This window comes from Aquarana catesbeiana, linkage group LG13, assembly GCF_042186555.1.
Source record: "Aquarana catesbeiana isolate 2022-GZ linkage group LG13, ASM4218655v1, whole genome shotgun sequence".
Classification (NCBI taxonomy): Eukaryota; Metazoa; Chordata; class Amphibia; order Anura; family Ranidae; genus Aquarana; species Aquarana catesbeiana.
The window spans coordinates 231,490,690-231,515,543 of NC_133336.1; the positions used below are offsets into that span (position 1 = coordinate 231,490,690).

At 41.4% G+C, this 24,854-nt stretch overlaps 1 protein-coding gene across 1 annotated transcript in view; it reads left to right on the forward strand.

Moving 5' to 3' along the window:
- The window catches only part of LOC141116707 (high affinity immunoglobulin gamma Fc receptor I-like), a 35,769-nt gene extending 13,599 nt beyond the window's left edge, over window positions 1-22,170 (forward strand). Inside the window, 5 exon segments of the mRNA XM_073609099.1 lie at window positions 14,908-14,958; window positions 18,557-18,577; window positions 20,532-20,795; window positions 20,888-21,178; window positions 21,809-22,170. Coding sequence (XP_073465200.1) covers window positions 14,908-14,958; window positions 18,557-18,577; window positions 20,532-20,795; window positions 20,888-21,178; window positions 21,809-22,170 — 989 coding nt within the window.
- The last annotated feature ends 2,684 nt before the right edge of the window (window positions 22,171-24,854 follow it).

Below are 24,854 nucleotides of genomic sequence, written 5' to 3' on the forward strand. Positions count from 1 at the left end.
GGATGTGTACATACCCAGTCTATGGTACTACAACAGGATGCTGCTTCTGGAGGACCAAATTGAAGCCAGGGATCACTTTCTACACTTCCATCCACCCTTACCTCAACCCCAGCTGAGGCTTCTGAGGACCAACCTGGGCCGTCCATCCTGGAAGAAGTTGAGGAGCCCAGCTGGATCCAGGTATAGTATTTTTGAACATATTTATTGTCCGAAAATTGTTGTTGTTATTATTGATAACAAATGAATGATTTAACAAAAAGTGTTTTACGTATCAATAGACAGTAGGGGCCAAAAATGATTGTGACAAGAATAAAAAAGGCTGGGCTCAGAATGAGAGTCTTTTCTATTTATTAACATTCAATTTGCAACAGTCATGAGCTGAAAATTGTGTGTGATTGATGAACCAAAAACTAAATCTATGTCACTTTTTCATATGCAGGAAGACCTCAGCCAGGACGAGGCTCTGGAATGTGGCAGCCAGGAGGAGGCGGGATTAAGTGTCAGCCAGGAGGAGGCGCGGATAGTGTCAGCCAGGAGGAGGCGGGGGTAAGTTTCAGCCAGGAGGTGGCCAGGTCCAGTAGCCTCACCCAATTCCAGGTGCCTCCCCTCCACCTTACAACAAAAAGGGCCAGAAAGGGGAGTAACGTGGAGGAGGCAGCACTGGGCCTCATTAAGGAGGCTATTGCGGCCCTGAAAACACCCCCCGATATTGAAGAGGCCTATGGCTGCTATGTAGCTGCAAAATTGCAGCAAATGGAGGAGGGCCAACGCTTCATGTGTGAGAATCTTATTTTTTAGGTTGAGGGGCCAAATTAGAGAGAACATGCACTTCTGTGCGCTTGTCCATCCTCCTCCTCCTGCCACAAGTCCACCTCCAGAGCCACAGCCTCCAAGAAAGGCTGCAGGAAGGCTGCAAGGAAGGCTGCAGGGAAGCGTGGAGGTCAGGCTGCAGGGAAGACAAGAAAGTGATGGCCTGAGTTCAGTCTGGTCTGACAGAAGACGCAGGCTGTTGTAGTAACATAGCCTGGGGACATATGTGTCATCTGCGGCTGTTCGTGATCTCTGGGAGTTCTGGACCATATTGTGCTCTCTATTATATGGACTTCTCAGGCTACCAATTTTTATTTACAAAGAGTTGATGTGTGCCCTGGGGTAGAAAGGCTTCGCAAATTCAAGCAGTTTCTCCATCGTTCCTTTTTATTTTGTTATGAGCCAGAATAAATGTAGATTTTTTTTATATGAAAATACTTGCCTATTGTGTTTTCCTTGAAATAGGACAGTTTGTTTGTGAGTAGGCAGGTACATTTCAAAAATACAATGTCAAATTAACAAGGGACAACAACCAACCTGCTTGAGCTTTAAAAATACAAGATAATAATGTTGTTGTGGAAACTTAACACACACAAAAAATTATGGAGATCACTAGAAAATAATTTAAAAATAATAAAAAAAACAGGAGATCACAATAAAAAAAAAAAAAAAAAAATATGACTATAAAAAATAATTCTAAACATTATTATGGAGATCTGGCTTTAAGAACAAAAAAAATTATTCAGGAGATCATGAGAAATAATAAAGAAATAAGTTTGTGAGAACTTGTGTGTGAATATCAGCAGCAAAACAAATTCATTCTTCTAGCATTATAAAGAACAAAATAATGCGCCGCATTAAAAGATCCAAAAATTGACAGTATGACGAATGTGCTATCTCCATTATGAACGCTCATTTTACCAGAAAGAACGCTCCCGTCTCGTACTTGATTCTGAACATGCATGATTTTTTGCGCTTCCGAATTGCATACAGACGATCGCATTTTCGGATAGGAACTTTTCCTGACAGAAAAATAGAGAACATGCTCTCAATCTTTTGCTGGCTGGAATTCCGCCAGCAAAAGACTGATGGAGCATACACACAGAGTTTTTCTAGAGGCATATCCGATTGTTTGTACGCGGCATTAGAGATTGTGGTAGTGATGTCTTCTAGGTGTATCACATGTAGAATTGTAGAATAAGATTTGCCCCACAATACAGTAGATTCAGTAGTGTTTGCTGCAAAGTTTGTGAACTTCAAGATTTTATGAACTGTTAGAAAGCCAAACCCAAGCAGATTTGCTCATCCCTAATTAGCTCATACTGAAATGATCACACTACAAAGGGTGGAGCTTTCCAACCTTCAACTGGAGCTTGGAAGTTCTTCTGGAACAACAAGTTTCAGCATTGTCTTTTAGGCTCCTGAAGCTCCTGCGGTGACCACTTATGATCACTGAGCTGATGGGGAACCTTCTTCTTCATCATTCAGATGGACCTACAGCAGCATGGTGTCCAAATAAGGCTCTGATGTTGTTGTTCTTTAACCATCAACTATATATAACCACTGATCCCAAGTAAGTAACATTTTAGATAAAAAATGTATATTTTTTTACCTACTGTAGCATGAAGACACTGGAGAGAAAACAATATAGTAAAAGGTTTTCTAGGTAAAAAATACAATCAAATATACAATTGAAATACACGTTTAAAGTTTTTCTACTAATGTATTTGTCATTTTGGTCAGTCCATTGTGTGACTTATGCTCTTGAGCAGATGATGCACTTATCTCCCAGCTCAGTTTTGATGCTTCCTGTGTCACCTCTCCTCCTTTTATTGGAACATAAAACATCATTGCTTCTGTCCAATGAGAAGGAAGCTTATCCAGGACCTTCATAAACTGTACACTCAGAATTTGTAACACTTCAAAATTGCACAAAAAATTTCTCATAACATCCATCACTGGTTCTCTCCTCAGATTACACAGTGCAGAATATAACACGGCTGGTGATCTCTGGATTTATATTATCTGCTGCTGTATGTTTCACCTACTTCCACAATAAGTGGTAGAGAAGAAGAAGAACTTCTAGGAATCTGAGGACCTCAATGAAGCATCAAACAAGTAAATACGGAAAAGTTCTTGGTTGAATTTAAAGGAACTTCAGCATTTTTTAAATAAACTTATATTCACAAAAAAACTTGACATTATTCTATACGTTTCTGCAGCCAAAAAAAACCAAGGGACCCATGCACATCAAACTCTCCACTCAGGTATTCCTTTAAAGTGATTTGTATCCTGGGAGGTGTGTGGTCCCTGGCATTAAGCCAGCTGCCGTATCTGCCTCTCTGGCCTTTTTGTACCATCTACGCTCACCTTCAGCGCGGGGCTCCCTCGGTACGGCGGCAGCATTTATCCTGGCAGACCTACCCTGTTTTCCCCTCTTCCCCCCCATCTTCTAGGAGATACAGAAGGCAGTGTATTCTGCATGTGACCAGCATCCCCTGAGGAAGCCCAACAGATGGGCGAAATATGTTGGGAAGTACATCGTTTTTGCTGTGTTACTGCATCTGCAATTAAATACATGTGGCACTTCCATATACAAATCTCCTTTTTACATTTTTATGTGAAAAAAAATATATTTTTATTGTACTTTCCTAATAAAATAAAAATCTTTTTATACAAAAATATTTGATATCTATTCAATTGATGTGCACCTTAAAAATCCCCACTCTCTTTGGTTCTAAACATATATTTTATTCACTTGCATGGTGCCTTTAAGAATTTGCTAAAAAAATGTGACTACTCCAGGAAAGTCAATTCCATAGCTCAGCCCCCTCCCTCATTGCACAGACTAGCCCTCTCTCTCTTCTGGAAGTGTCAGTTACTGTCTATGATGGCCCAGCTCCTCCAACCTTCACCTCTCTGGAAAACCTTTTATGTAGCAGCTGGGAGAGGAATGCGGGGAAATATTATTTATAAGTATTTACAATTCTTGTTGGTATATCTCCCCCAAAAGGGTGTTTGTTTCTATTCTTATCGGTACATATAATCCATAGGAGTTCCTGTAGTTTACAACCTAACTTTACAATTATTATGGGTAATTCTACCCCAAAAGTGCACCTGTTTATATCCTTGTTGATACACCTACCGCATAGGATTGCCAGTGGGTTGTAACCCAAATTTACAATTAATATCGGTACATCTTCCCTAAGAGAGCACTTGTTTCTATTCTATTGGTACATCATCACAAATAGATTGCCTTTAGGGTGTAAACTGAGTTTACAATTCTTATTGGTACATCTACCCCAAATGAGTGCCTGCATGGTGTCACCTGATTCTACTATTTAGTAAGATAGCAATGGAAGCCAAACCCTGCCCAAGTGACAACTCCAAGCAAATGTCCTTACAATCCTATCATGCAGCTTGACCAATAATGCCAGGTATAAGGCCAGCAGTGTTCACCCGAAAATGTACTATGAGGTTTGTCTAGACTATCATATCAGATAAGGCAAAACTGAGATATGATTGGCTTTCACATTCTACATTCTCATGACATTGGTTATAACTCTGATGAAATGTCTATAAATAAAACTCAGGAAGTGAGAAGAAGTTCATAACTTCACATTCTTAGAAAGACAGTCACCCCTTCCTGGTCCCGACTACCATGTCAGTCTTCCTCGCCATTATGTTCCTGTGTGAGTAAAATGTTTTTTGTTCTTTTTTTTATTCTTAGTATACTCTTGTTTTATTCTGTGTATCAGTCTTTCCTTTGAGATGTGAAACACAAAACAACTCATTACTATAAACCTGTTGGAGGCTCTACATAAAACACATTATTATATTTTCATCTATTGTGGACATCTTCTCCTTTTCCTTTTCCTTCTCATTTCCTTTTCCTTTTCCATCTCCTTCTCCTTCTTCTTCTTCCATCTTATGGGCACTGTGCACACTATCTTGTTCCATGAGAAACACATTATGTTACATTTTTTTATTATAATCCTCTCTTAGTAATAATGAGTGACACGTTACAGAAAGGAGCTACAAAAGGGATCTGGGCAGATAATTTCTTGACTTGAATTGTAATATATTTAATTGTTATTGAAACATATTTGTATGTATTTTTAGATGTATAAATGCAATAATAATAATAATTAAAACAATAAAATATTGATTATTTAGTATATATTAAAAATTACTGAATTTATGTGGCTAAGCAAATTTGAAGGAAACCCCATCTGGGTTCTTCCCTATACCTGAGGTAGCCTACACCAGTAATTTTCATCCTTTTTTTCAGTCAAGGCACCCTTTAAAATTTGACACAATTTCAAGGCACCCCATTCTAAAATCCAAAGAACTAAACCAATAGTGCAGCAACATCCACTTACAAAGGACACCCAATGTTAGACGTGATTTATTCTTCCAAAGCAAATACACCTTTGCACACTGACTAGTATTTTAATGTTCTTCTTCAATTTCTCTCCCTAACTCCAGTTGTGACTGTGACTCCAGTGCTGACAGAGAGGGACAAATAAGGATGCCGTACAGACGCACGCCATTGTCCTTATCAACTGATGATGTCATTGGTTGTTAGAACATCTGCAGATAGAAGGCTGTAATGGTGCACAAAGAAAACCTGAGGCTTTGTGTAACTAAAAGGCAGGCTTGGTCCACCCGCTGGTTTGTATACCATTTTTTGCCATTTTTAGGCATTTTGCCAAGGCACCCCTGAAGAAACCTGAAGGCACCCTGGTTAAAAAAGGCTGGCCTACACCCAAACCAGGCACATTATATGCTATAGAAGTCAAAACAACTAACAAAGAATATCAAACGTGCAGATCCATGCCACCCAATACAACATATCCTTCAACAATGGTAAAAGTCAGCCTGGCTGTGTGCAGCCTTCCTTGAAGGTATGAACGTTTTATTCCTTGAATTTGGAATTGGAGACCCCTGCAGACCACCAACTGGCTTATTCAGTAATGCGGTGCAAAGTGCAACAACACAGGGCACCAGATATCATCTTTTAACTGACCCAGCTGAAGCAATGTCTAATCTGATTAAGTGTCACAGAAGACATGTTTAGAGCTCTGGGTCCTAAAGGGAAGATTATGGATGATATATCCATGAGATTGCCAATCACTTCAAAAACAAGATTGATGCTATATGTAAGGACACCTCCACTGTACAGATATCTTCCCCACTTAACATGCCTTGTCAACAGCAGTCAACACTTTCCTCTTTTGAACTGACTACTACTTTTGAACCAACTACTACTGAAGAGGTTACCAAATTTTTTTCAGATGCCTACCTATCCAATTGTCCCCTGGATCCTGTTCCCTCGCAACTACTAAGGTCACACGCTTGTTCTACGCTATGCTCCCTCACTCACATATTCAATCTCTCCCTATCTATTGGCACCTTCCCCTCATCTCTAAAGCTTGCATAGATCATCCCCATACTTAGAAAGCCTTCACTGGAACCCACCAACTTGAACAACTTAAGACTTATCTCATTGCTCCCATTCACCACCAAGCTAATCATTCACTCCCTCGTTATCTCTTGCCTTGACTGTTGCAACTCCCTTCTCATAGGCCCATCCCCTCTTCAGTCCATCATAAATGCTGCTGCCAGATTCATCTACCTTACCAACCACTCAGTGTCTGCCACCCCACTTTGCCAATCCCTCCACTGGCTTCCGATTGCCAAGAAAAATAAATTCAAAATACTAACAACAACTTACAAATCCACCCACAGCTCTGTCAGCTCTATTACCAGTCTTGTCCCCAATTCCAAATATCACCCAAACTATCCTCTTCTCTCCTCCCAAGACCACCTGCTCTCAAGCTTCATTATCTCATCCTCTCATGCTCATCTCCAGGACTGCTCCAGAGCTTCTCCCATCCTCTGGAACTCTCTACCTCAGTCTGTCCAGCTATCTCCTACTCTGGCTGCCTTTAGGTGATCCCTGAAAACTCATCTCTTCAGGGAAGCCTATCACACCTCCAACTAATCTTTTATCACTTCCATCAGCTCATCTCCCACAGTTATAACCTTTTGTACCACTTGCCTCACCCTATTAGATTGTAAGCTCTTTTGAGCAGGGTCCTCTTAACCCTCTTGTATTTTATCGTATTGTAAATGTATGTCTCTCTTCGTAAAGCTCTGCACATGCTGCTATATAAATCCTGTTTAATTCTAGTAATAATGATATTCAGGTAGTGAAAGATGGCTCTCTATTGCATGGGGTATCCTTGAAGGTCCCTGGAGTAATCCCTTACTATGAATGATTGGTCATGGCTTACCACAGCCTTCGAGAACAGATGGAGCACTCACCCATCAACTCAAGGCCTAGTATCCTTGTTATATTACTCACTTTTGGTTTCTTCACATACCCAGGCCCCCTCCTATTGTGAGCGCTGGTAATCAGACTTTGGCGTGGTGTAATCCCCTGAAAACTGGAACAAAATGTGGGAGTCTCTATTTCATTCTTCTCGTAATGTGGTGGCTTTGGAGAGCGCCTTTAAAATGATGTCAAGATGGTACTATACCCCGGCAAGAATCACAAAGTATCTTCCTACTTATCCTCCTTCTTGTTTCCGGGGCTGTTCAGTCCAGGGCCATATGAAACATATATGGTGGACATGTCCCAAAGTTAAACACCTATGGATACAAGTTTATAACATGGTCAAAACACTCTTATGCCCTGTACACACGATCGGACATTGATCAGACATTCTGACAACAAAATCCATGGATTTTTTCCGACAGATGTTGGCTCAAACCTGTCTTACATACACACGGTCACACAAAGTTGTTGGAAAATCCGATCGTTCTGAACACGGTGATGTAAAACATGTATGTCGGGACTATAAATGGGGCAGTAGCCAATAGCTTTTGTCTCTTAATTTATTCTGAGCATGTGTGGCACTTTGTGCGTCGGATTTGTGTACACACGATCTGAATTTCCGACAATGGATTTTGTTGTCGGAAAATTTTATAGCCTGCTCTCAAACTTTGTATGTCGGAAATTCCGATTGAAAATGTGTGATGGAGCCTACACATGGTCGGAATTTCTGACAACAAGGTCCTATCATACATTTTCCGTCGGAAAATCCGACCGTGTGTACAGGGCATAAGATTCAAACTTGCGCAAAGATCCTTGGGAAGTTCTGTTATATAAACCAATAGAGGACTTAACAAAGAAAGAACGAATCTTAGCGACCCATATATATATGACTACAAAACAGACAATTGCAAAGGATTGGAAGATGCCAGTGCTCTTGAACGGTATCACAAGGGCAGGAAGTGAGGGAAAACCTACCCAATGAACCTACCCAATGAAACAGAACAGGACAGACATTTTAACTCTTCCCTACTTAATCCAAAACTAAAACACACATTTTGGATAGAGTTGAAGTGAATCAGTTTCCTACCTTGCTAAATATTCCAGCCCGTGTTCTCACCTGTCTAACCTGTTGTGAAATATTCTATAGAAATGGCTCAGGAAGTACAATACCTGTCATAAGTTCTGTTGTACCCCAAATGTACCTGTCACTAACAGTACTGGATGGGACCAGCATGTCTGTCTTAATTTTTATAATTTCACTGTGTAAGTACAAATATCTTTATTTTATATATGGTATGTGACTTTTAGCCAAGAGATGTCTGTTTGTGAGTTTGTTACACAGATATGCATATGCATAAACTATAACCACATGCTACAGACATCAACAGATGATCTTGATATCTTGTGATGATTAGAGGAAGTTGGAGTTTTCTTTTGTACTTAAAATATCCACTGATGTAATTGTCTGTCGGACACTTTTTACATTGGAACTTGTAAAATGTAACAAATCCTGTGACTATAGGGTGATGTAACTCACAATCGTGCAGTATGATGACCTGGGGGCATTTTAAACTCAGAAGGCAGCTCAGCATTATAGATAGAAAACGTGTCCAATCATTAGAAGAGGCAGGGCTGCAGAGCTTACACTCAACAAATAGGGTCATTACTATTACCATAACTGCTTATGGTCTTTGGTGAACTTCAACTTGGAACCTGGAACCTTGATTCAACCATCCCTTTTCATTTAGTATTGTTCCATGTTTGAAATGAGTCTGAATTAGCCACTTGAAGCAGTGCACAGTTTACACTCAACACATGGGGTCATTACCATTACCATGACCACTTATGGTCTTTGATGAACTTCAGTCTGGAACCTGGAACCTGGAATCTTGCTTCTACTGTCCCCTTCACTTATGTATTTATACATGGTGATCATACCCCTCCCCCCTATGTATTTATACATGGGGATCATACCCCCCCCTATGTATTTATTCATGGTGATCATATCCCCCCTTATGTATTTATACATGGTGATCATATCCCCCCTTATGTATTTATGCATGGAGATCATATCCCCCTTATGTATTTATACATGGAGATCATATCCCCCCTTATGTATTTATACATGGTGATCATATTCCCCTTATGTATTTATGCATGGAGATCATATCCCCCTTATGTATTTATATATGGAGATCATATCCCCCTTATGTATTTATATATGGAGATCATATCCCCCCTTATGTATTTGTATATGGAGATCATATTCCCCCTTATGTATTTATACATAAACAAGGAAGAGAGGCACCTCTAAGTGTAGAATTTTAAAAACTTTTTAATAGTAACAGACAATGGGTAACTCACATGAGTGAAGATAAAACGAGCACATCTGTGGGTCGAAACGTCCCAGGAGCAGGATAGGTAACCAGGTCACGGTTCCTCCGCTTCTCAGCTGGTCTGTTGGGGAGAGTTGTAGCAGGCACATCAATGTGGATATCCCAAGAGGTTGGGGGCGTGAGCTGTGAGCTGTTGTATGCATTTAGACATGGTGATCATATGCCCCTTATATACTGTATTGATACATAGTGGTTAGGGATGAGCCGAACACCCCCCCCCCGTTCGGTTTGCATCCAGAACATGTGAACAGGCAAAAAATTTGTTCGAACATGCGAACACCGTTAAAGTCTATGGGACACAAACATGAATAATCAAAAGTGCTCATTTTAAAGGCTTGTATGCAAGTTATTGTCATAAAAATGTTTGGGGACCTGGGTCCTGCCCCAGGGGACATGTATCTATGCAAAAAGAGGTTTTAAAAATGGAAGTTTTTTCGGGAGCAGTGATTTTAATAATGCTTACATTGAAACAATAAAGGTGTAATATTCCTTTAAATTTCATACCTAGGGGTTGTCTATAGTATGCCTGTAAAGTGGCGCATGTTTCCCGTGCTTAGAACAATCTGACAGCAAAATGACATTTCTAAAGAAAAAAAAGCCATGTAAAACTACTATTGCTAGCGCCGGCTATAATAAATTGTCGATCCGACAATACACATAAAAGTTCATTGATAAAAACGGCATGGAATTTCCCCACAGGGGAACCGCGAACCAAAATTTAAAAAAAAAATGCGTGGGGGTCCCCATAAATTCCATACCAGGCCCTTCAGGTCTGGTATAGATATTAAGGGGAACCCCGGACCAAAATTAAAAAAAAAATGGAGTGGGGGCCCCCCTCAAAATCCATACCAGACCCTTCAGGTCTGATAAGGATTATAAGGGGAACCCCACGCCAAAATAAAAAAAAAATGGCCTGGGGCCCCCCAAATATTCATACCAGACCCTTATCAGAGCACGCAACCTGGCAGGCCGCAGGAAAAGAGGGGGGACGAGAGAGCACCCCCCCTCCTGAACTGTACCAGGCCACATGTCCTCAACATTGAGAGGGTGCTTTGGGTAGCCCCCCAAAGCATCTTGTCCCCATGTTGATGGGGAGAAGAGCTTCATCCCCACAACCCTGCCCAGTGGTTGTGGGGGTCTGCGGGCGGGGGGCTTATCGGAATCTGGAAGCCCCCTTTAACAAGGGGACCCCCAGATCCTGCCCCCCCATGTGAATTGGTAATGGGGCACACATGTACCCCTACCATTTCACAAAGAAAGTGTCAAAAAGTGTCAAGTCCTTCTTCTCCACTCCGTCCGCACGATCCGCCTCAGTGGGAGTCTTCCACCTTGTGACGCTTCAGTTCTTCAGTCACTTCTTATTTAACGGTTACGTAAACGGGTGACCCCGCCCCCCCTCTGACAACACGGGGAAAGCCAGAGGGAAGACCCCGTGCGGCAGAGGAGGGCGGGGTCACCGGTGGCCCCGCCCTTCGTTATTAAAGGAGTCTCAGAAAAACCAAAGCGTCACATGGCGAAAGACAGAGGTGGATCATGCGGACGGAGCAGAGAAGAAGTCGGAGGAACATGCAGGACGAGAAGAGCAGAGGAAAAAGAAGTTGGAGAAGAAGAAGTTGGAGGAAGAAGGAGAACCCCGAAGGAAGATCAGAATAAAGAAGATGGAAGAAGAAGAAATTAATAAAGGACTTGTCAAAAACCATCTCTTGTGTTTTTTTACCTTTTTGACACTTTTTTGTGAAATAGTAATTACCAATTCACACAGCATGTTGGCAAAAGCAGCCGGATATCCTGGGAGTGAGTCTGGCCCGTTTCCTGGATTGCAGTGATGTCCGATGGACAGGCTGCGCCGATGGATGCTGGCACTTCCTGCCGTTGGAACATATGATTGTTCTGCTGTTGATTATTGCTTGCTTTTATGTGCTGCTGCTGTTGTTTATGGTATTTGTATGGCTTTTATTTTATTGGAATATTACACAGCGTTTCGATTGGTCTCTGTCAGGATGTTGTGATTTTGCCTCAGTTAAACAGGAGCTGCTGCAGACATTTTTTGGCCTAACTGTTGGTTTAGAAAGGTAAAATCTGTTACCAGCTTGCAGGTGTATTTTGAATGCTTTTTTTCTGTGGCATTGCTGTTTATAGTAGGCTCATGTCTGAATGTGTTTGGGCTGTAGACCTGAGAGTTGCACTTGAGGCATGTAATATAGGTCTACCCTTTTACACATGGCACTAAATAATTTATTTTCTGGTAAAGCATGCTTAGGAGGGGGCCACACAAAAAGTAGCCTAGGGGCCCATGACCACCTTAATCCTCCACTGTCGGCGGCACCCCCCTGGTACTTACCCCATCTAGGTTGCAGGCGGGCGACAGGTGGGTTACGGGCTCCTACGGGCAGCAGACAGCAGGCGGGTTACAGGCTCCTACGGGCAGCAGACAGCAGGCCGGTTACGGGCTCCTACGGGCAGTAGACACAGACGGGTTATGGGCTCCTATGGGCAGCAGACAGCAGGTGGGTTACAGGCTCCTATGGGCAGCAGACAGTGGCTCCTGTGTCCTATTCTCCTCTTCTGCATCACGGCGGCTCTAGCCGTGCAGCTCCTCCCTCCTCCTCCTATGCATCCAATAGGATTGCCTATTCTTTCAGCCAATTGGGTGGCGGGTCTCAAGACCCACTTCCTGATTGGCGGGGAGGAGGATCGGTGTGGCAATAGAGAATATTCATTCGCTATTGTCACACAACTGGGTGGGATCTGGGTGCACCTTTTTTTGAAGCCTATTAGAACCTCTGGCTCTAATCATGTGCTTCAAAAAAACACCCCCATTGGAATCCATGCGCCCGGCTCCCTGCATGTAGATCAGGGGGCTAGACGTATGGAAGGGGGGTGGCGCCCGTGCGCCCCTAATGGATGAGCCACCGCTGATCTAAAGGAAATTGAACAAAAGCATTTGTATAAAGTGTAGCCCAATTTACTAATGATTTGTAGAGGGGTAAAATGATATCTCTCTCTCTGGAGTCCATACCTCTCTTAATACAAGAAAGGACTTTGCTCGCTTTGGAAACCACAGCTTGGCATTGCATGCTATTATTGATCTTATGCCTACCAAAACCCAGAGATCCTTCTCTACCATTGATTTCCCCAGTTGTACTCCCCCTAGTATGTATGAGGCATGCATATTCTTAGCCTCCACTGCAGAACTTTACATTTATCAACATTAAAGTTATTTTCCACATAGTTGCCCAATTAGTCAGTGCATTGAGGTCAGCTTGTAAGTTGGAGACATGTACGGATGTTATTCCACTGCATAGCTTGGTGTCATCTGCAAATACTGAAATAGTACATTTAATTCCAGGCCCTATATCATTTATAAAGATATTAAAAAGTAAGAGTCCCAGCACTGAACCTTGGTGTACACCACTAATAACACTGAACCTTGGGGTACACCACTGATAACCTTTTTGTAAAACTTTTTGTAAAAATGCACTACATTCCATTTAACATGGCTTCCTATGGATCTAGTTCACATCTCTGCATTTTGAGCCCCTACAATTTTTGGAAAGGGTCAGGGACTTTTTTTCCTACGGCAGATTGTGTTTTGCGTGTAATAGACATCAATGGACCCACAAGTGTTGCATTTTTGATGCAATGTTAATGGGGATTTATTTATTATAGGAAAGTGTAAATGGGGTTTTATTTATAATAGGAAAGTGTAACAGACCCCATACTCCAGAGGAGTATGTCCATCGTATATGCTCCCCTTGCCTGGTACCAGCTTGATCCAAGATTCCTTACCCACCCAGTCACTTGTGGAGACATCAGTGTAGGCTGGTAAAAAAACATTAGACTTTATTGAAGAACAGACACAAGTATATATCCCTGCAGACAATCCCCCTTCTGGTTGGTTTAAAGACACAGGGTGGGATAAACTGTACATCCAATCATGAGGCACAGGTACATTCATACTTTTCAACACATCTATAAACAAAAACTGGGCATGCAGTCAACAACTAGTGGTACTGAAACATCCACGGTTTAGAAGATATTTACTAAAAAGATGAGTGCCGATGACTATGTCACATGCGCCCTTTAGAAAGGGCACATGGTGCCGTTTCTAATAGGGGTCATGCCGTGACTGGCAGCTCTCGCGCACATGCGCAGGAGTGGCGTCACACGACTCCGGCCAGTCACAGAGCCGGAGGTCGTGGCCCCGGAAGGAAAAGGGGCGAAGATGGATGCTCCCTGCTCGTGGGGACAACGGAGACATCGCAGGCTTCGGTTTCAGGTAAGTGACACATAAGGGCTACTATGCGATGCATGGTAGCCCATTATGCTTTACCTTTGCAGGGAAATAAAGAGAAATAAAGTCTTTAAAACAGTACCTTTGCGCACAGACCACTTCTTTCATAGAGATACCTGTTAAAGGAGCTTCTCCTCTCCTATGACTTGGGCATGCATGCCTGCACACAGTTCAAATGTCCAATGTCAGTGTTCTAATCATAGTGTAGACAACCTGGCTGGTTCCGGGGCAAGATGAAACACTGAGTCCGGTGTGGTTGTACTGAGTCTGATTAGTGCAGACAAGACTGGGCTTCTCAGGTCACCCTGTGTCCCTAAAAGACCTGGGGAGCTGAACCAGGAGTTTACTGACCCCTCTAAGGTAAGCTGGGTTCCACGGCCCCCCTACCCAAAGTGACTCCCGTCATAGAAAGCATGACCATTCTGCTCATAGAGTGCCACTTTGATGCTACTTTGGTGCTACTTGAGTTCCAGAGACTGCAAAGTGGCATCAAAGTCGCACTACATCAACAGAACTTCTTTCCTATTAGCAAAAATAAATAAAAAACACAAACGCATGCATAATGCTTAAAAAAGCATATTAAAAAATGCAAAACGCATTCCAAAACACCCAGGAAAAACACACCAACCCCAACTTGAATAGATGTGAACCTAGCAAATACAAGACAGCATTTTAGTGTGCAGTCAAAGTTGTAATGCATATGGATTTTTTTTTAATGTGATTAAAGGGGCGCCTTTTTTTTCCCATGATGTTGGCATCCCTCTATGTGTTGTAAGGATGTCACAGGGACAGAAAGTGAGGGAAAATCTCCCCAATGGGGTCACAGACAGAAAAATAAATTACAGAAATATTAAACTCTTTTCTACGTAATCCCAACCTAAAACACACCCCTGTAGATGGAGTTGTGCTTTAACTGATCTGACTACTTTAAAGTTTGCTGTCTTACTAAATATTCTAGCCTGTGTTCTCACTGGTTTGAACTGTTATGAAATATTCTACAGAAATGGCTCAGGAAGTGTAATACCCATCATATATTCTGTTGTAAAACAAATACCTATCACTCACAGTACTGGATGGAAGCAACATGTCTGTCTTCATTTTTGCCATATTACTGTGTAAGTACAAATATCTTATATTATATACAGTATGTGATTTTTAGCTGAGAGACGTCATGTGAGTTTGTATTATGCAGACAAAGCCAGACATAAACTATAACCACAAGCTATAGATTTCATTTTGAAACAGATGATCTATTACATGTGATGATTAGACAAAATTGGGCTCCTCTTTTGTACTTCTAATACTTGCTAATGTTGTCTGTTGGGAACCCTTCATGTTGGTTCATGTAAAATTGAACACATGCTGTCACTATTGGGTGGTGTAATTCGCCATCCTGCAGTCTGGTGAGATGGTGGCATTTTAAACTCAGAAGGCAGCCCAGAGACAAAGATTAGAAAAAGCATCCATTCATCTACAATGAGGTGGGGCTGCAGAGCTTACACCCATCACATATAGTCATTACCATTACCTTGACCACTTACGGTTTTTGGTGAACTTTAACTTGAAACCTTGCTTCCACCATCCCTTTCCATTTGGAATTTTGTGGCTCCGTGTTTGAAAAGTCTGAAGCAGCCACTTGAAGGAGTGCAGAGGACATATGTCATTAACATTTCCATGACCAGTCTTTGGTAAAATTTAGCTTAGAACTTTGCTTCTACCATCACTTTCCATTTGAACTTTTGTGGCTCCATGTTTGAAATGAGTCTGAATTAGCCACTGGAAGGAGTGCAGAGCTTAAACTCAACAAATAGGGTCATTACCATTACCATGACCACTTACGGTCTTTGGTAAACTTTAGCTTTGAACTTTGCTTCTACCATCCCTCTCCATTTGGAATTTTGTGGCTCCATGTTTGAAATGAGTCTGAATTAGTCACTGGAAGGAGTACAGAGCTTATACTTAACAAAAAGGGTCATTACCATAACCATGACCACTTACGGTCTTTGGTGAACTTTAGCTTTGAACCTTGCTTCTATCATCCCTTTCCATTTGGAATTTTGTGGCTGCTGTCTGAATTAGCCATTTAAAAGTGTGCAGAGCTTATCTCAACACAAAGGCTCTACCATCCCTTTCCATTTGGAATTTTGTGGCTCCATGTTTGAAATGAGTCTGAATTAGCTGCTTAAAATTGTGTAGAGGTTATCTCAACACACAGGGTCATTGCCATTACCTTAACCGTTTATGGTCTTTGGTGAACTTCAGCTTTGAACCTTACTTCCACCATTTTCCATTTGAAATTTTGTGGTTCCATATTTGAAATGAGTCTGAATTGTACACTTGAAGGAGTGTGAAGCTTACACACAACAAATAGGGTTAATACCATTGCCATGACCACTTATGGTTTTTGGTGAGCTTTAGCTTAGAACTTTGCTTCTACCATCCCTTTCCATTTGGAATTTTGTGGCTCCATACTTGAAATTAGTCTAAATTAGCCACTTGAAAGAGTGCAGAGCTTACACTTAACACATATGGTCCGTACTATTACCATGACCACTTACGGTCTTTGTTGAATATTAGCCTTGAACCCTACTCCCTTTCCATTTGGAATTTTGTGGCTCCATGTTTAAAATCAGTCTGAACTAGTTACTCAATGGAGTGCAGAGCTTAACTTAACACATAGGGTCATTGCTATTACCTTGACAGCGTAAGGTCTTTGGTGAATTTTAACTTTGAACCTTGCTTCCATCATCCCTTTCCGTTCAAAATTTTGTGGTTCCATATTTGAAATGAGTCTGAATTAGCCACTCGAAGGAGTACGAAGCTTACACACAACAAATAGGGTTATTACCATTACCATGACCACTTATGGTTTTTGGTGAACTTTAGCTTAGAACCTTGCTTCTCTAAAGAAAAAGTTGATGCTTGCATCTACCTTGGTGAGAATCCACCTGACTATCACACACCTAAAAATGAAAGGGACTAATGGGAAAAACAATTGCAAATAAGTGACTGTAAAAAGTCCATAAGAGTTTGTAGTATTGCACTTGAAGGCAGCCCAGTGGAGATGAAAAGCAAACTCAGGAAAGGCTGGGAAAGGAAACACCCTAAGTGCGGTTAGTTAGGCAATTTTAAAAAGCAAATGGTGCATATGTACTCACAAGAGTAGGTTAAAAACAAGCATGTCAGAAATGAAGGAACAGCCATCCGGGAGGGAGTCCATCCGAGGCAGAACGCTGGTGAAGTGGCGCGGGTTGCACCGATGGTTACCAACGTTTTCTGGACCTCCAGCACACAGGATGTTGGGGGATGACGTCACTTCTGGTGGGACGGTGTGTCAGTAGGCAGGCGACACATTTGCTTCAGGCCTGCAGAAGGAGTGCATGCTCCGCAAAGGCCTCGCCTGCCTATTGACACACTGTCCCACTGGAAGTGACATCATCCCCCGGCATCCTGTGTGCTCGAGTCAGTAATCACTGGCGCAACCCGCTCCACTTCACCAGCGTTCTGCCTCGGATGGACTCCCTCCCCTACGGCTGTTCCTTCATTTCTGACATGCTTGTTTTTAACCTACTCTTGTGAGTACATATGCACCATTTGCTTATTAAAATTGCATAACTTACCGCACTTAGAGTGGTGCCTTGTGCTTCCTTTCCTAGAACCTTGCTTCTACCATCCCTTTCCATTTGGAATTTTGTGGCTCCATGTTTGAAATGAGCCTGAACTAGCTACTCAAAGGAGTGCATAGCTTAACTCAACACATAGGGGGGGATTTACTGAAACTGGTGCACACAGTTGTGCTTATTAACCAATCAGCCAGGTTTTATTGTCAAAGCCTAAAGAGGAGTTCCGCTTGGGGGAAAAAAAAATAAAAGTCAGCAGCTTCAAATACTGTAGCTGCTGACTTTTAATATATAGACACTGTCCAGGGAGCACGAGATGCAGCCGATTTTCGGATCCGCTGTCGGATGCTGCCACCACCATTCATCGGAAGGGAAACTGTCAGTCAAGACTTTTGGCTTCACAGCCGATTACCTACTGTGCATGCGCTTTCTAATTGGCCCGGTGGCGGGGGAAAAAGAAGGGGGGCCAAACTTCAGAGGAACAGCATCCCTGTGCCGTTTCCCGGAAATGGGGAAGGGTGCCTGTGAAAAACAGATGCCAAATGTGGCACCAGAGGGGGGAAGCAGATCAGCAGAAATTAATTGAACAAACTGAAGTTAGAAGCTGATTGGCTACCTTGCACAGTCGCACCAGATTCTGTGTGCACCAGTTTTAGTAAATCTCCCCATTATAGGGTCATTTCCATTGCCACAACCATTTACAATCTTTGGTGAACTTCAATGTGGAACTTTGCTTCCACTGTCCCTTTGACATAGTTCCATGTTTGAAATAATTCTATTATTTGAAGGATTGCAGAGCTTACACTCACCATATATTATCATTTTGTGTTCGCTGATGTGTTTCTGACATTGCCCAAAGAGAGCAAGATCATTATTGGTTATTAAAAGATACAAAAAGGTGGAGTTATGCCTTTATGCCTGCAACCCCAATCACACTGCTCAAAAGTATACTCACCTCCATCCTCTATGCCCATTTCATGTTTGCACGGTCTATCCACCACAAGTATACTTACCCTAAAAAAAAAATATTTGAATTATATAAATATGTATATCTTTAATTCCAAAAAAAATGTCTTTTTTTTTTTTTTTTCAGGGACAAACATGGGAAAATCAGGTGAGTACACGAGGCATAGCAAGGTGCTATAAATTACAGATATTGCACAACTATAAAAATCTTCCACCTAAAATACAAATAGGACATGTGTGTCAGCTATTGATTGTGTGTCAGAGCAGTGACTCCCCCCTCTCCCTTTATCCCCCCTTCCCTACAGCCTTATTTGAGCTTTCAGAGACAGTGGGGGTTATTTACTAAAATTGGGGAGTGCAAAATCTGGTGTAGTTTTCCATAGAAACCAATCAGCATCCAGAATTTTTTGTCAAAGATTGATTGAACAAGCTGAGTTTAGAAGCTGATTGGCTACCATGCACAGCTGCACCAGATTTTGCACTTTCCAGTTTTAGTAAATCACCCCCCAGAGTGTCTGAAACAGACAGCTACGTTTATTCTCTCTCTCTCTGTTTGGTTAACCCATAGGGGAATATCTATCTATCTATCTATCTATCTATCTATCTATCTATCTATCTATCTATCTATCTATCTATCTATCTCTCTATCTCTCTATAGAGAGATAGAGAGATAGATAGATAGATAGATAGATAGATAGATAGATAGATAGATAGATAGATAGATAGATAGATAGAGATATACGGGTATATATAGCATAATAATATCTAAAAAGCAAATGGTTTTACAAAAAAATTACAAATATATATAGATATATATCTATATACTGTATTTATTGGCGTATAACACTCACTTTTTCACCATGAAAATCGGGTGCAAATAGCGTGTGCGTGTTATACGCCAGTACTTCAATTTTAGCTGCCTCAGAGGGGACAGGGAGGGGGGGATGAGCGCCATCAGATTATATACAGTGAGAATCTCCTGTTTGCTTGGTGGCCTCTGTAATAGGAAGTCTCGTCTCCTGGGCCTCCATTGGACCACTGTTGTGTCTATCATAGGAGATTCTCACTGTATGTAATCTGTCGATGCTTGTCCCGCCCCTCTCTCTGTCCCCTCTAGGCTGCAGATGGACATCAATCAGGCTGCACTGATGGCAATGGTGAGGCTGCTACATTAAAGGCAGTGGTGAGGCTGCTGCATTGAAGGCAGTGGTGAGGCTGCTGCATTGAAGGCAGTGGTGAGGCTGCTGCATTGATGGCAATGGCGAGGCTGCTGCATTGATGGCAATGGTGAGGCTGCAGATGGGCATTGATGGCAATAGTGAGGCTGTAGATGGACACTGACCCTTATTGTGCTTCAAAGTTCCTTATTTAAAATGTAAGTTTTTTCCTGAAACTTCCCTCTTAAAGCGAATGTGCGTGTTATACGCCTGTGCGTGTTATACGCCGATAAATACGGTATATATAATTTATGAAAGCAGACATAAAACATCGGTTTAAAAAATTATGTAAAAAATTAATACAATAAAAGTGGCTGAAACCATATTGGTCCATTTTAACCAGCGTCTAATGAGCGCGCAACACCAATGTACACTGTACATTCTCCTCCTAAAGCACTCTGACAGTCCTTTCTACAATGTTGTCAGTCTTCCGAGCCCCGATGATGATATCCTGACAACTGAAATGTGTTGTCCTCATGTATGGTGCAGATTGGAAGGTTTTAGTGGGGGTAGGGATCCAGGGAATCTGTATTTTCTCCACAAGTATATGTTCCCTTTAAACCTGTAAATTTGGATATGGATATGGACTCCTATCTTGGATGCAATACTACATTCTTGTATTATCTGATTCTTATCTGCAGTGCTCTTGTAGAACCTTAAGTAAATCTGTGCTGCCTGACCTTTATACCAAATTCTAGGCAATTCAAAACATTCTCCGCAGGACAGGAGGTAAAGGGAATTTTTTCCGACAGAGTCCTGGATAGCAATGAAAACCTAGTATGGGATCTAACCCCTACCAACTCCATTTAAAACTAAGAAAACGTTTAGTTGAACATACACTAATGTTGTACTGTGCAAGCTCCTTTCTTTTCTTGTCTTCTGCAGGAGGTGCCACCAGACCGGTGGTGACCCTCACATCCAACTGCGGGAATATACTGGCAGGTGACCCTATGACTCTAAAATGTAATGTGTCATCTACTACACCAGGGACCCACTGGAACTATAGCTGGTACAAAGACAAGACACTGATAGAAGGAGGTCAGCAGACCCTTCAAATAACATCTTCATCAGTGAAGGACAGTGGAGATTACCAGTGCCAGATAATTTCCAGTGATATCAGCGATCCCATCACTATATATGTTTTAGAGGGTGAGCTAATAATCTTATTTCTAGTATAATGAGTTCTTGTTTGTAAAGATAATAACAAATGTATATTTGTACATGTTATTTTTTAATTTTAGGCTTTGAAATTCTGCAGGAACCTACCTCCATTTTTGAAGGAGACCTCCTGATTCTCAGATGTCACCATTCTTACGGGTTTATTCTGCTCAACACAACATTTTATAAGGATGACACAGAGATACAGTCATTCTGCTCTGACTCCAAAACTGAGAAAACTGAGTACTCTAAGCTCCATAGTCCTGAAGTAGATATAAAATCAGTAGGGGGGTACAACTGTAATGAAGTGGTAATACATGGGAAGGACCATTCCATGTTTAATTTATCAGATGCATTAAAAGTCATTGTGAAAGGTACGTAAGCTGCTTAAAGTCTATGCATATCCATTTTTTTTATAGAGTAGAGAGGACAAATCCCATTGTCTCATTGGAAAGATCTCACTTCACTTTCAATCCTGAAGAAGAGAAGAGGAAATCTCTACAAAGTGCCCATTAGTGGATTTACTTCACCTGTTGTTCTGATGACAACTCAACATTTTGGAATTTCTAAATTTCTTTCTTGGTGACAGTGGATTCTTAAACATATAAAAAGGTTGGGTCTACCCAACTTGGTCATAGACCAAAAAAACAAGCTAACAGGGCTTCTAAGCCTCCATCCAAAACAAAAAAGTTTTCCCATATCTCATAGTACGAAGGCCTTGGGTTTAGTTCTACTTGGGTAATGAACTGTATGCCATTTGTATGTTCCTTTTTGGTTTGGTATGAGTTACTTCCAAGTGTCACAATTCAATAACATTAAAATATGTTAAGTGACTTCATAGGTGGAAGATGTGTCCATTCATATGTTGGACCATAAAGGTTCTAGTGGGGCACAGAGTGATGTGGTCCTATGTACTGTGTGAGGTGCTTTTGGAGGAACTTCAGCTAGCACGCAGCTGCCCATATCCAATAATTCATCATTGTCTTTGTTCTTACCCTTTGCAGAGCTCTTCTATCCTCCAGAAATAAAAGCCTCATACTGGGTAATACAAGGAGATAACATGACAGTGACATGTGAAACCAGACTGGATCCTCTCAGAGGCAGCACAGAGCTGCACTTTGCCTTCTACAGAGATGGACGGACTGTGCAGGATTTTAGTGTATCTGATACATACAGAGTGCGGTCAGCTGAGCTGGAGGATTCTGGAAATTATACCTGTGAAGTGAGAACGGCGTCTGACACTGTGAGGAAGAGGAGCAATGGGTTCCATATCCAGATAATTAAAGGTAAGTGCCTAAAATTGATCTTACCCTTATGTTTTTTTTTTAACCTGATAAATGAACAAAAATGTAGTGTAATTTTTTAGTCAATGTTTGTAAATGTTTAAATTAATATATTTATTTTTACACACTGTAATGAACAGTGACAGTTGCAGCCATTGAAAAAGAAAGAGAAGGGGGCACAGTGACAGCTGCAGCCACTGATAAAACAAGAGAGAGGCATAGTGACTCGATGTTGTCAGTCTACCCAAAACTTGTTGAGGCTTGAGAGTTAAACCCCTGACACTTTGGTGATTCAGTCTAAACAAATAGAGGAACTTCCATACCCCAAACGATGAGTTACATCAGATCTTCTGAAGCAAGTTCCGGCATATAGTCTTCGTACCTCCTTATAGGCATGCTTTAATTTAGGCATACAGACTCACTAATGTTTTTCTTGTTTTGCTACAAACAGAATTTCTTCTGAGAATACTTCCCATGGCCATAGTTGGGATTCTATTGATTTTGACCGTCTCTGCTGTCCTCATCTGGAAATACAGAAATAAATGGCGTTCTTATCCTTGCCTATGTCCAAAGCATAGCCAGTCAATAACTATAACAGGTACCAATGTTATTACTAGTCCTGCTAGTCATAAAAGGTCCTTGCAGCATATCAATGTTGCTCTTTCGTTGCCTTCAGCACATTGCAACAACGTTCAAAATCATCCACACAATTGTAACGTTCTACAAATTTGAGAATATTTAAAACTTTCCACATTGAGTTGCAAATGTGATTACTGTCACTGCTAAAACTAGTAGCATATTTGAATAGATATATTTTTATCTCCTTGGTTGTTGATCAATATGTTGTCAATGCTAAATCAGAAGTGCTGTTTTCAAACTGTAATGCCCTGTACCCAGGATTTTCCGACAACAAAACCGTGGATTTTTTTCCAAAGGATGTTGGCTCAAACTTGTCTTGCATACATACGGTCACACAAATGTTGTCAGAAATTCCGAACGTCAAGAACGCGGTGACGTACAACACGTACGACGCGATGAGAAAAATGAAGTTCAATAGCCAGTGAGGCTCCTTCTGCTTGATTCCGAGCATGCGTGGACTTTTGTGCGTCAGACTTATGTACACACGATCGGAATTTCCGACAACAGAACCTGCTCTCAAACATTTGTTAGTGGAAATTCCGACATCAAATGTTCTATGGAGCCTACACATGGTTGGACTTTCCAACAACAAGCTCACATCCAACATTTGTTGTCGGAAAATCCTATCGTGTGTACAGGGCATTACATTAACACATATCTTGAGAAAGGCGGGCTGAGCCCCACTCAAATGTTGACATTAATAAACCGATGTTGGTAATTCCTCCTGTGCAAATCCCCATGAGGGTACCTGCTGCCTGCTTCGCTGGAAAAAAAAAAAAAAGATACTGCCCTTATTTCTTCCAGATAGGGTGCACTTTACTCCCCTATTTTCTTTCCTAACCGTTCCTTTCTCTGTTTCTTACTTCTCTTTGTATAGTTCATATGGCTCTTAGGCTGACAATTACAGCATAAGGAGAAGGATGTGATGGACATAGGTTTGCTCTCAGTGAGAGTGAAGCCTAGCTAATGTAGTTGAGTTGGATGTGTATTACATAGAAACATAGAAAAGTAACAGCAGAAGAAGACAGAGTAGTCCATCGAGTCTGACAATTTTTTTTTTTGGGGGGGGGTGTTTTGGGGGTTTTTTGTTTTGTTTTAATTTTTTTTTTCGTTATCTTTGTTGTCTGACTATAGATCTATGTTTATCCCAAGCATGTTTGTAGTATTTACTGTTGACTGTCTCACTACCTCTGCTGGTAGTTTATTCCAAGCATCAACTACCCTTTCAGTAAAATAATACTTTTTGCATTGCCTTTCCCCACTAAATAAGTAGAGTATGGGATGGCTTACTTCTGTCACAATACTGTTCCAATTCAATACCCTCCCCACATCTGTGACACTTTTGGAGGGGTGGTGTAGATTTGCGTCTGAGTTTTAATAACCCCATTGTTCAATACTTGTTTTTTCTTCTGCCATGAGATTTGGGGAAATCTGTATTTATTGAAAAACAATGTATTTTTCCTCTACAACTTTGTATCTCCGTTTGAATCCGGAGCACACTTTTTGCCATATGATCTAACATTGGCTTCTGTATTTCTTTTAAAATACTTAATATTAATTTATTAATATTTATTGTTGTGTATATATATATATATATATATATATATATATATATATATATATATATATACCGTATTTATCGGCATATAACACGCACAGGCGTATAACACGCACATTCATTTTAGGAGGGAAGTTGTAGGAAAAAAACTTAAATTTTTAAAAAATTTGAAGCAAAATAAGGGTCAGTGCCCATCTGCAGCCCATCTGCAGCCTCACCATTGCCATCAATGCAGCCTGATCAATGCCCGTCTGCAGCCTCACAAGTGCCATCAATGCAGCCTTATCAGTCCACATCAATGCAGCCTCACCATTGCCATCAGTGCAGCCTGAACAATGCCCATCTGCAGCCTAGAGGAGACAGGGAGGGGGGCGGGACGAGTGCCGACAGTTTACATACAGTGAGAATCTCCTATGATAGGCAGAACAGTGGTCCAATGGCAGCCCAGGAGACAGGACTTCCTATTACAGAGGCTGCCAAGTAAACAGGAGATTCTCACTGTATGTAATCTGATGGCACTTGTCCCGCCCCCCTCCCTGTCCCCTCCAAGGCAGCTAAAATTGAAGTATT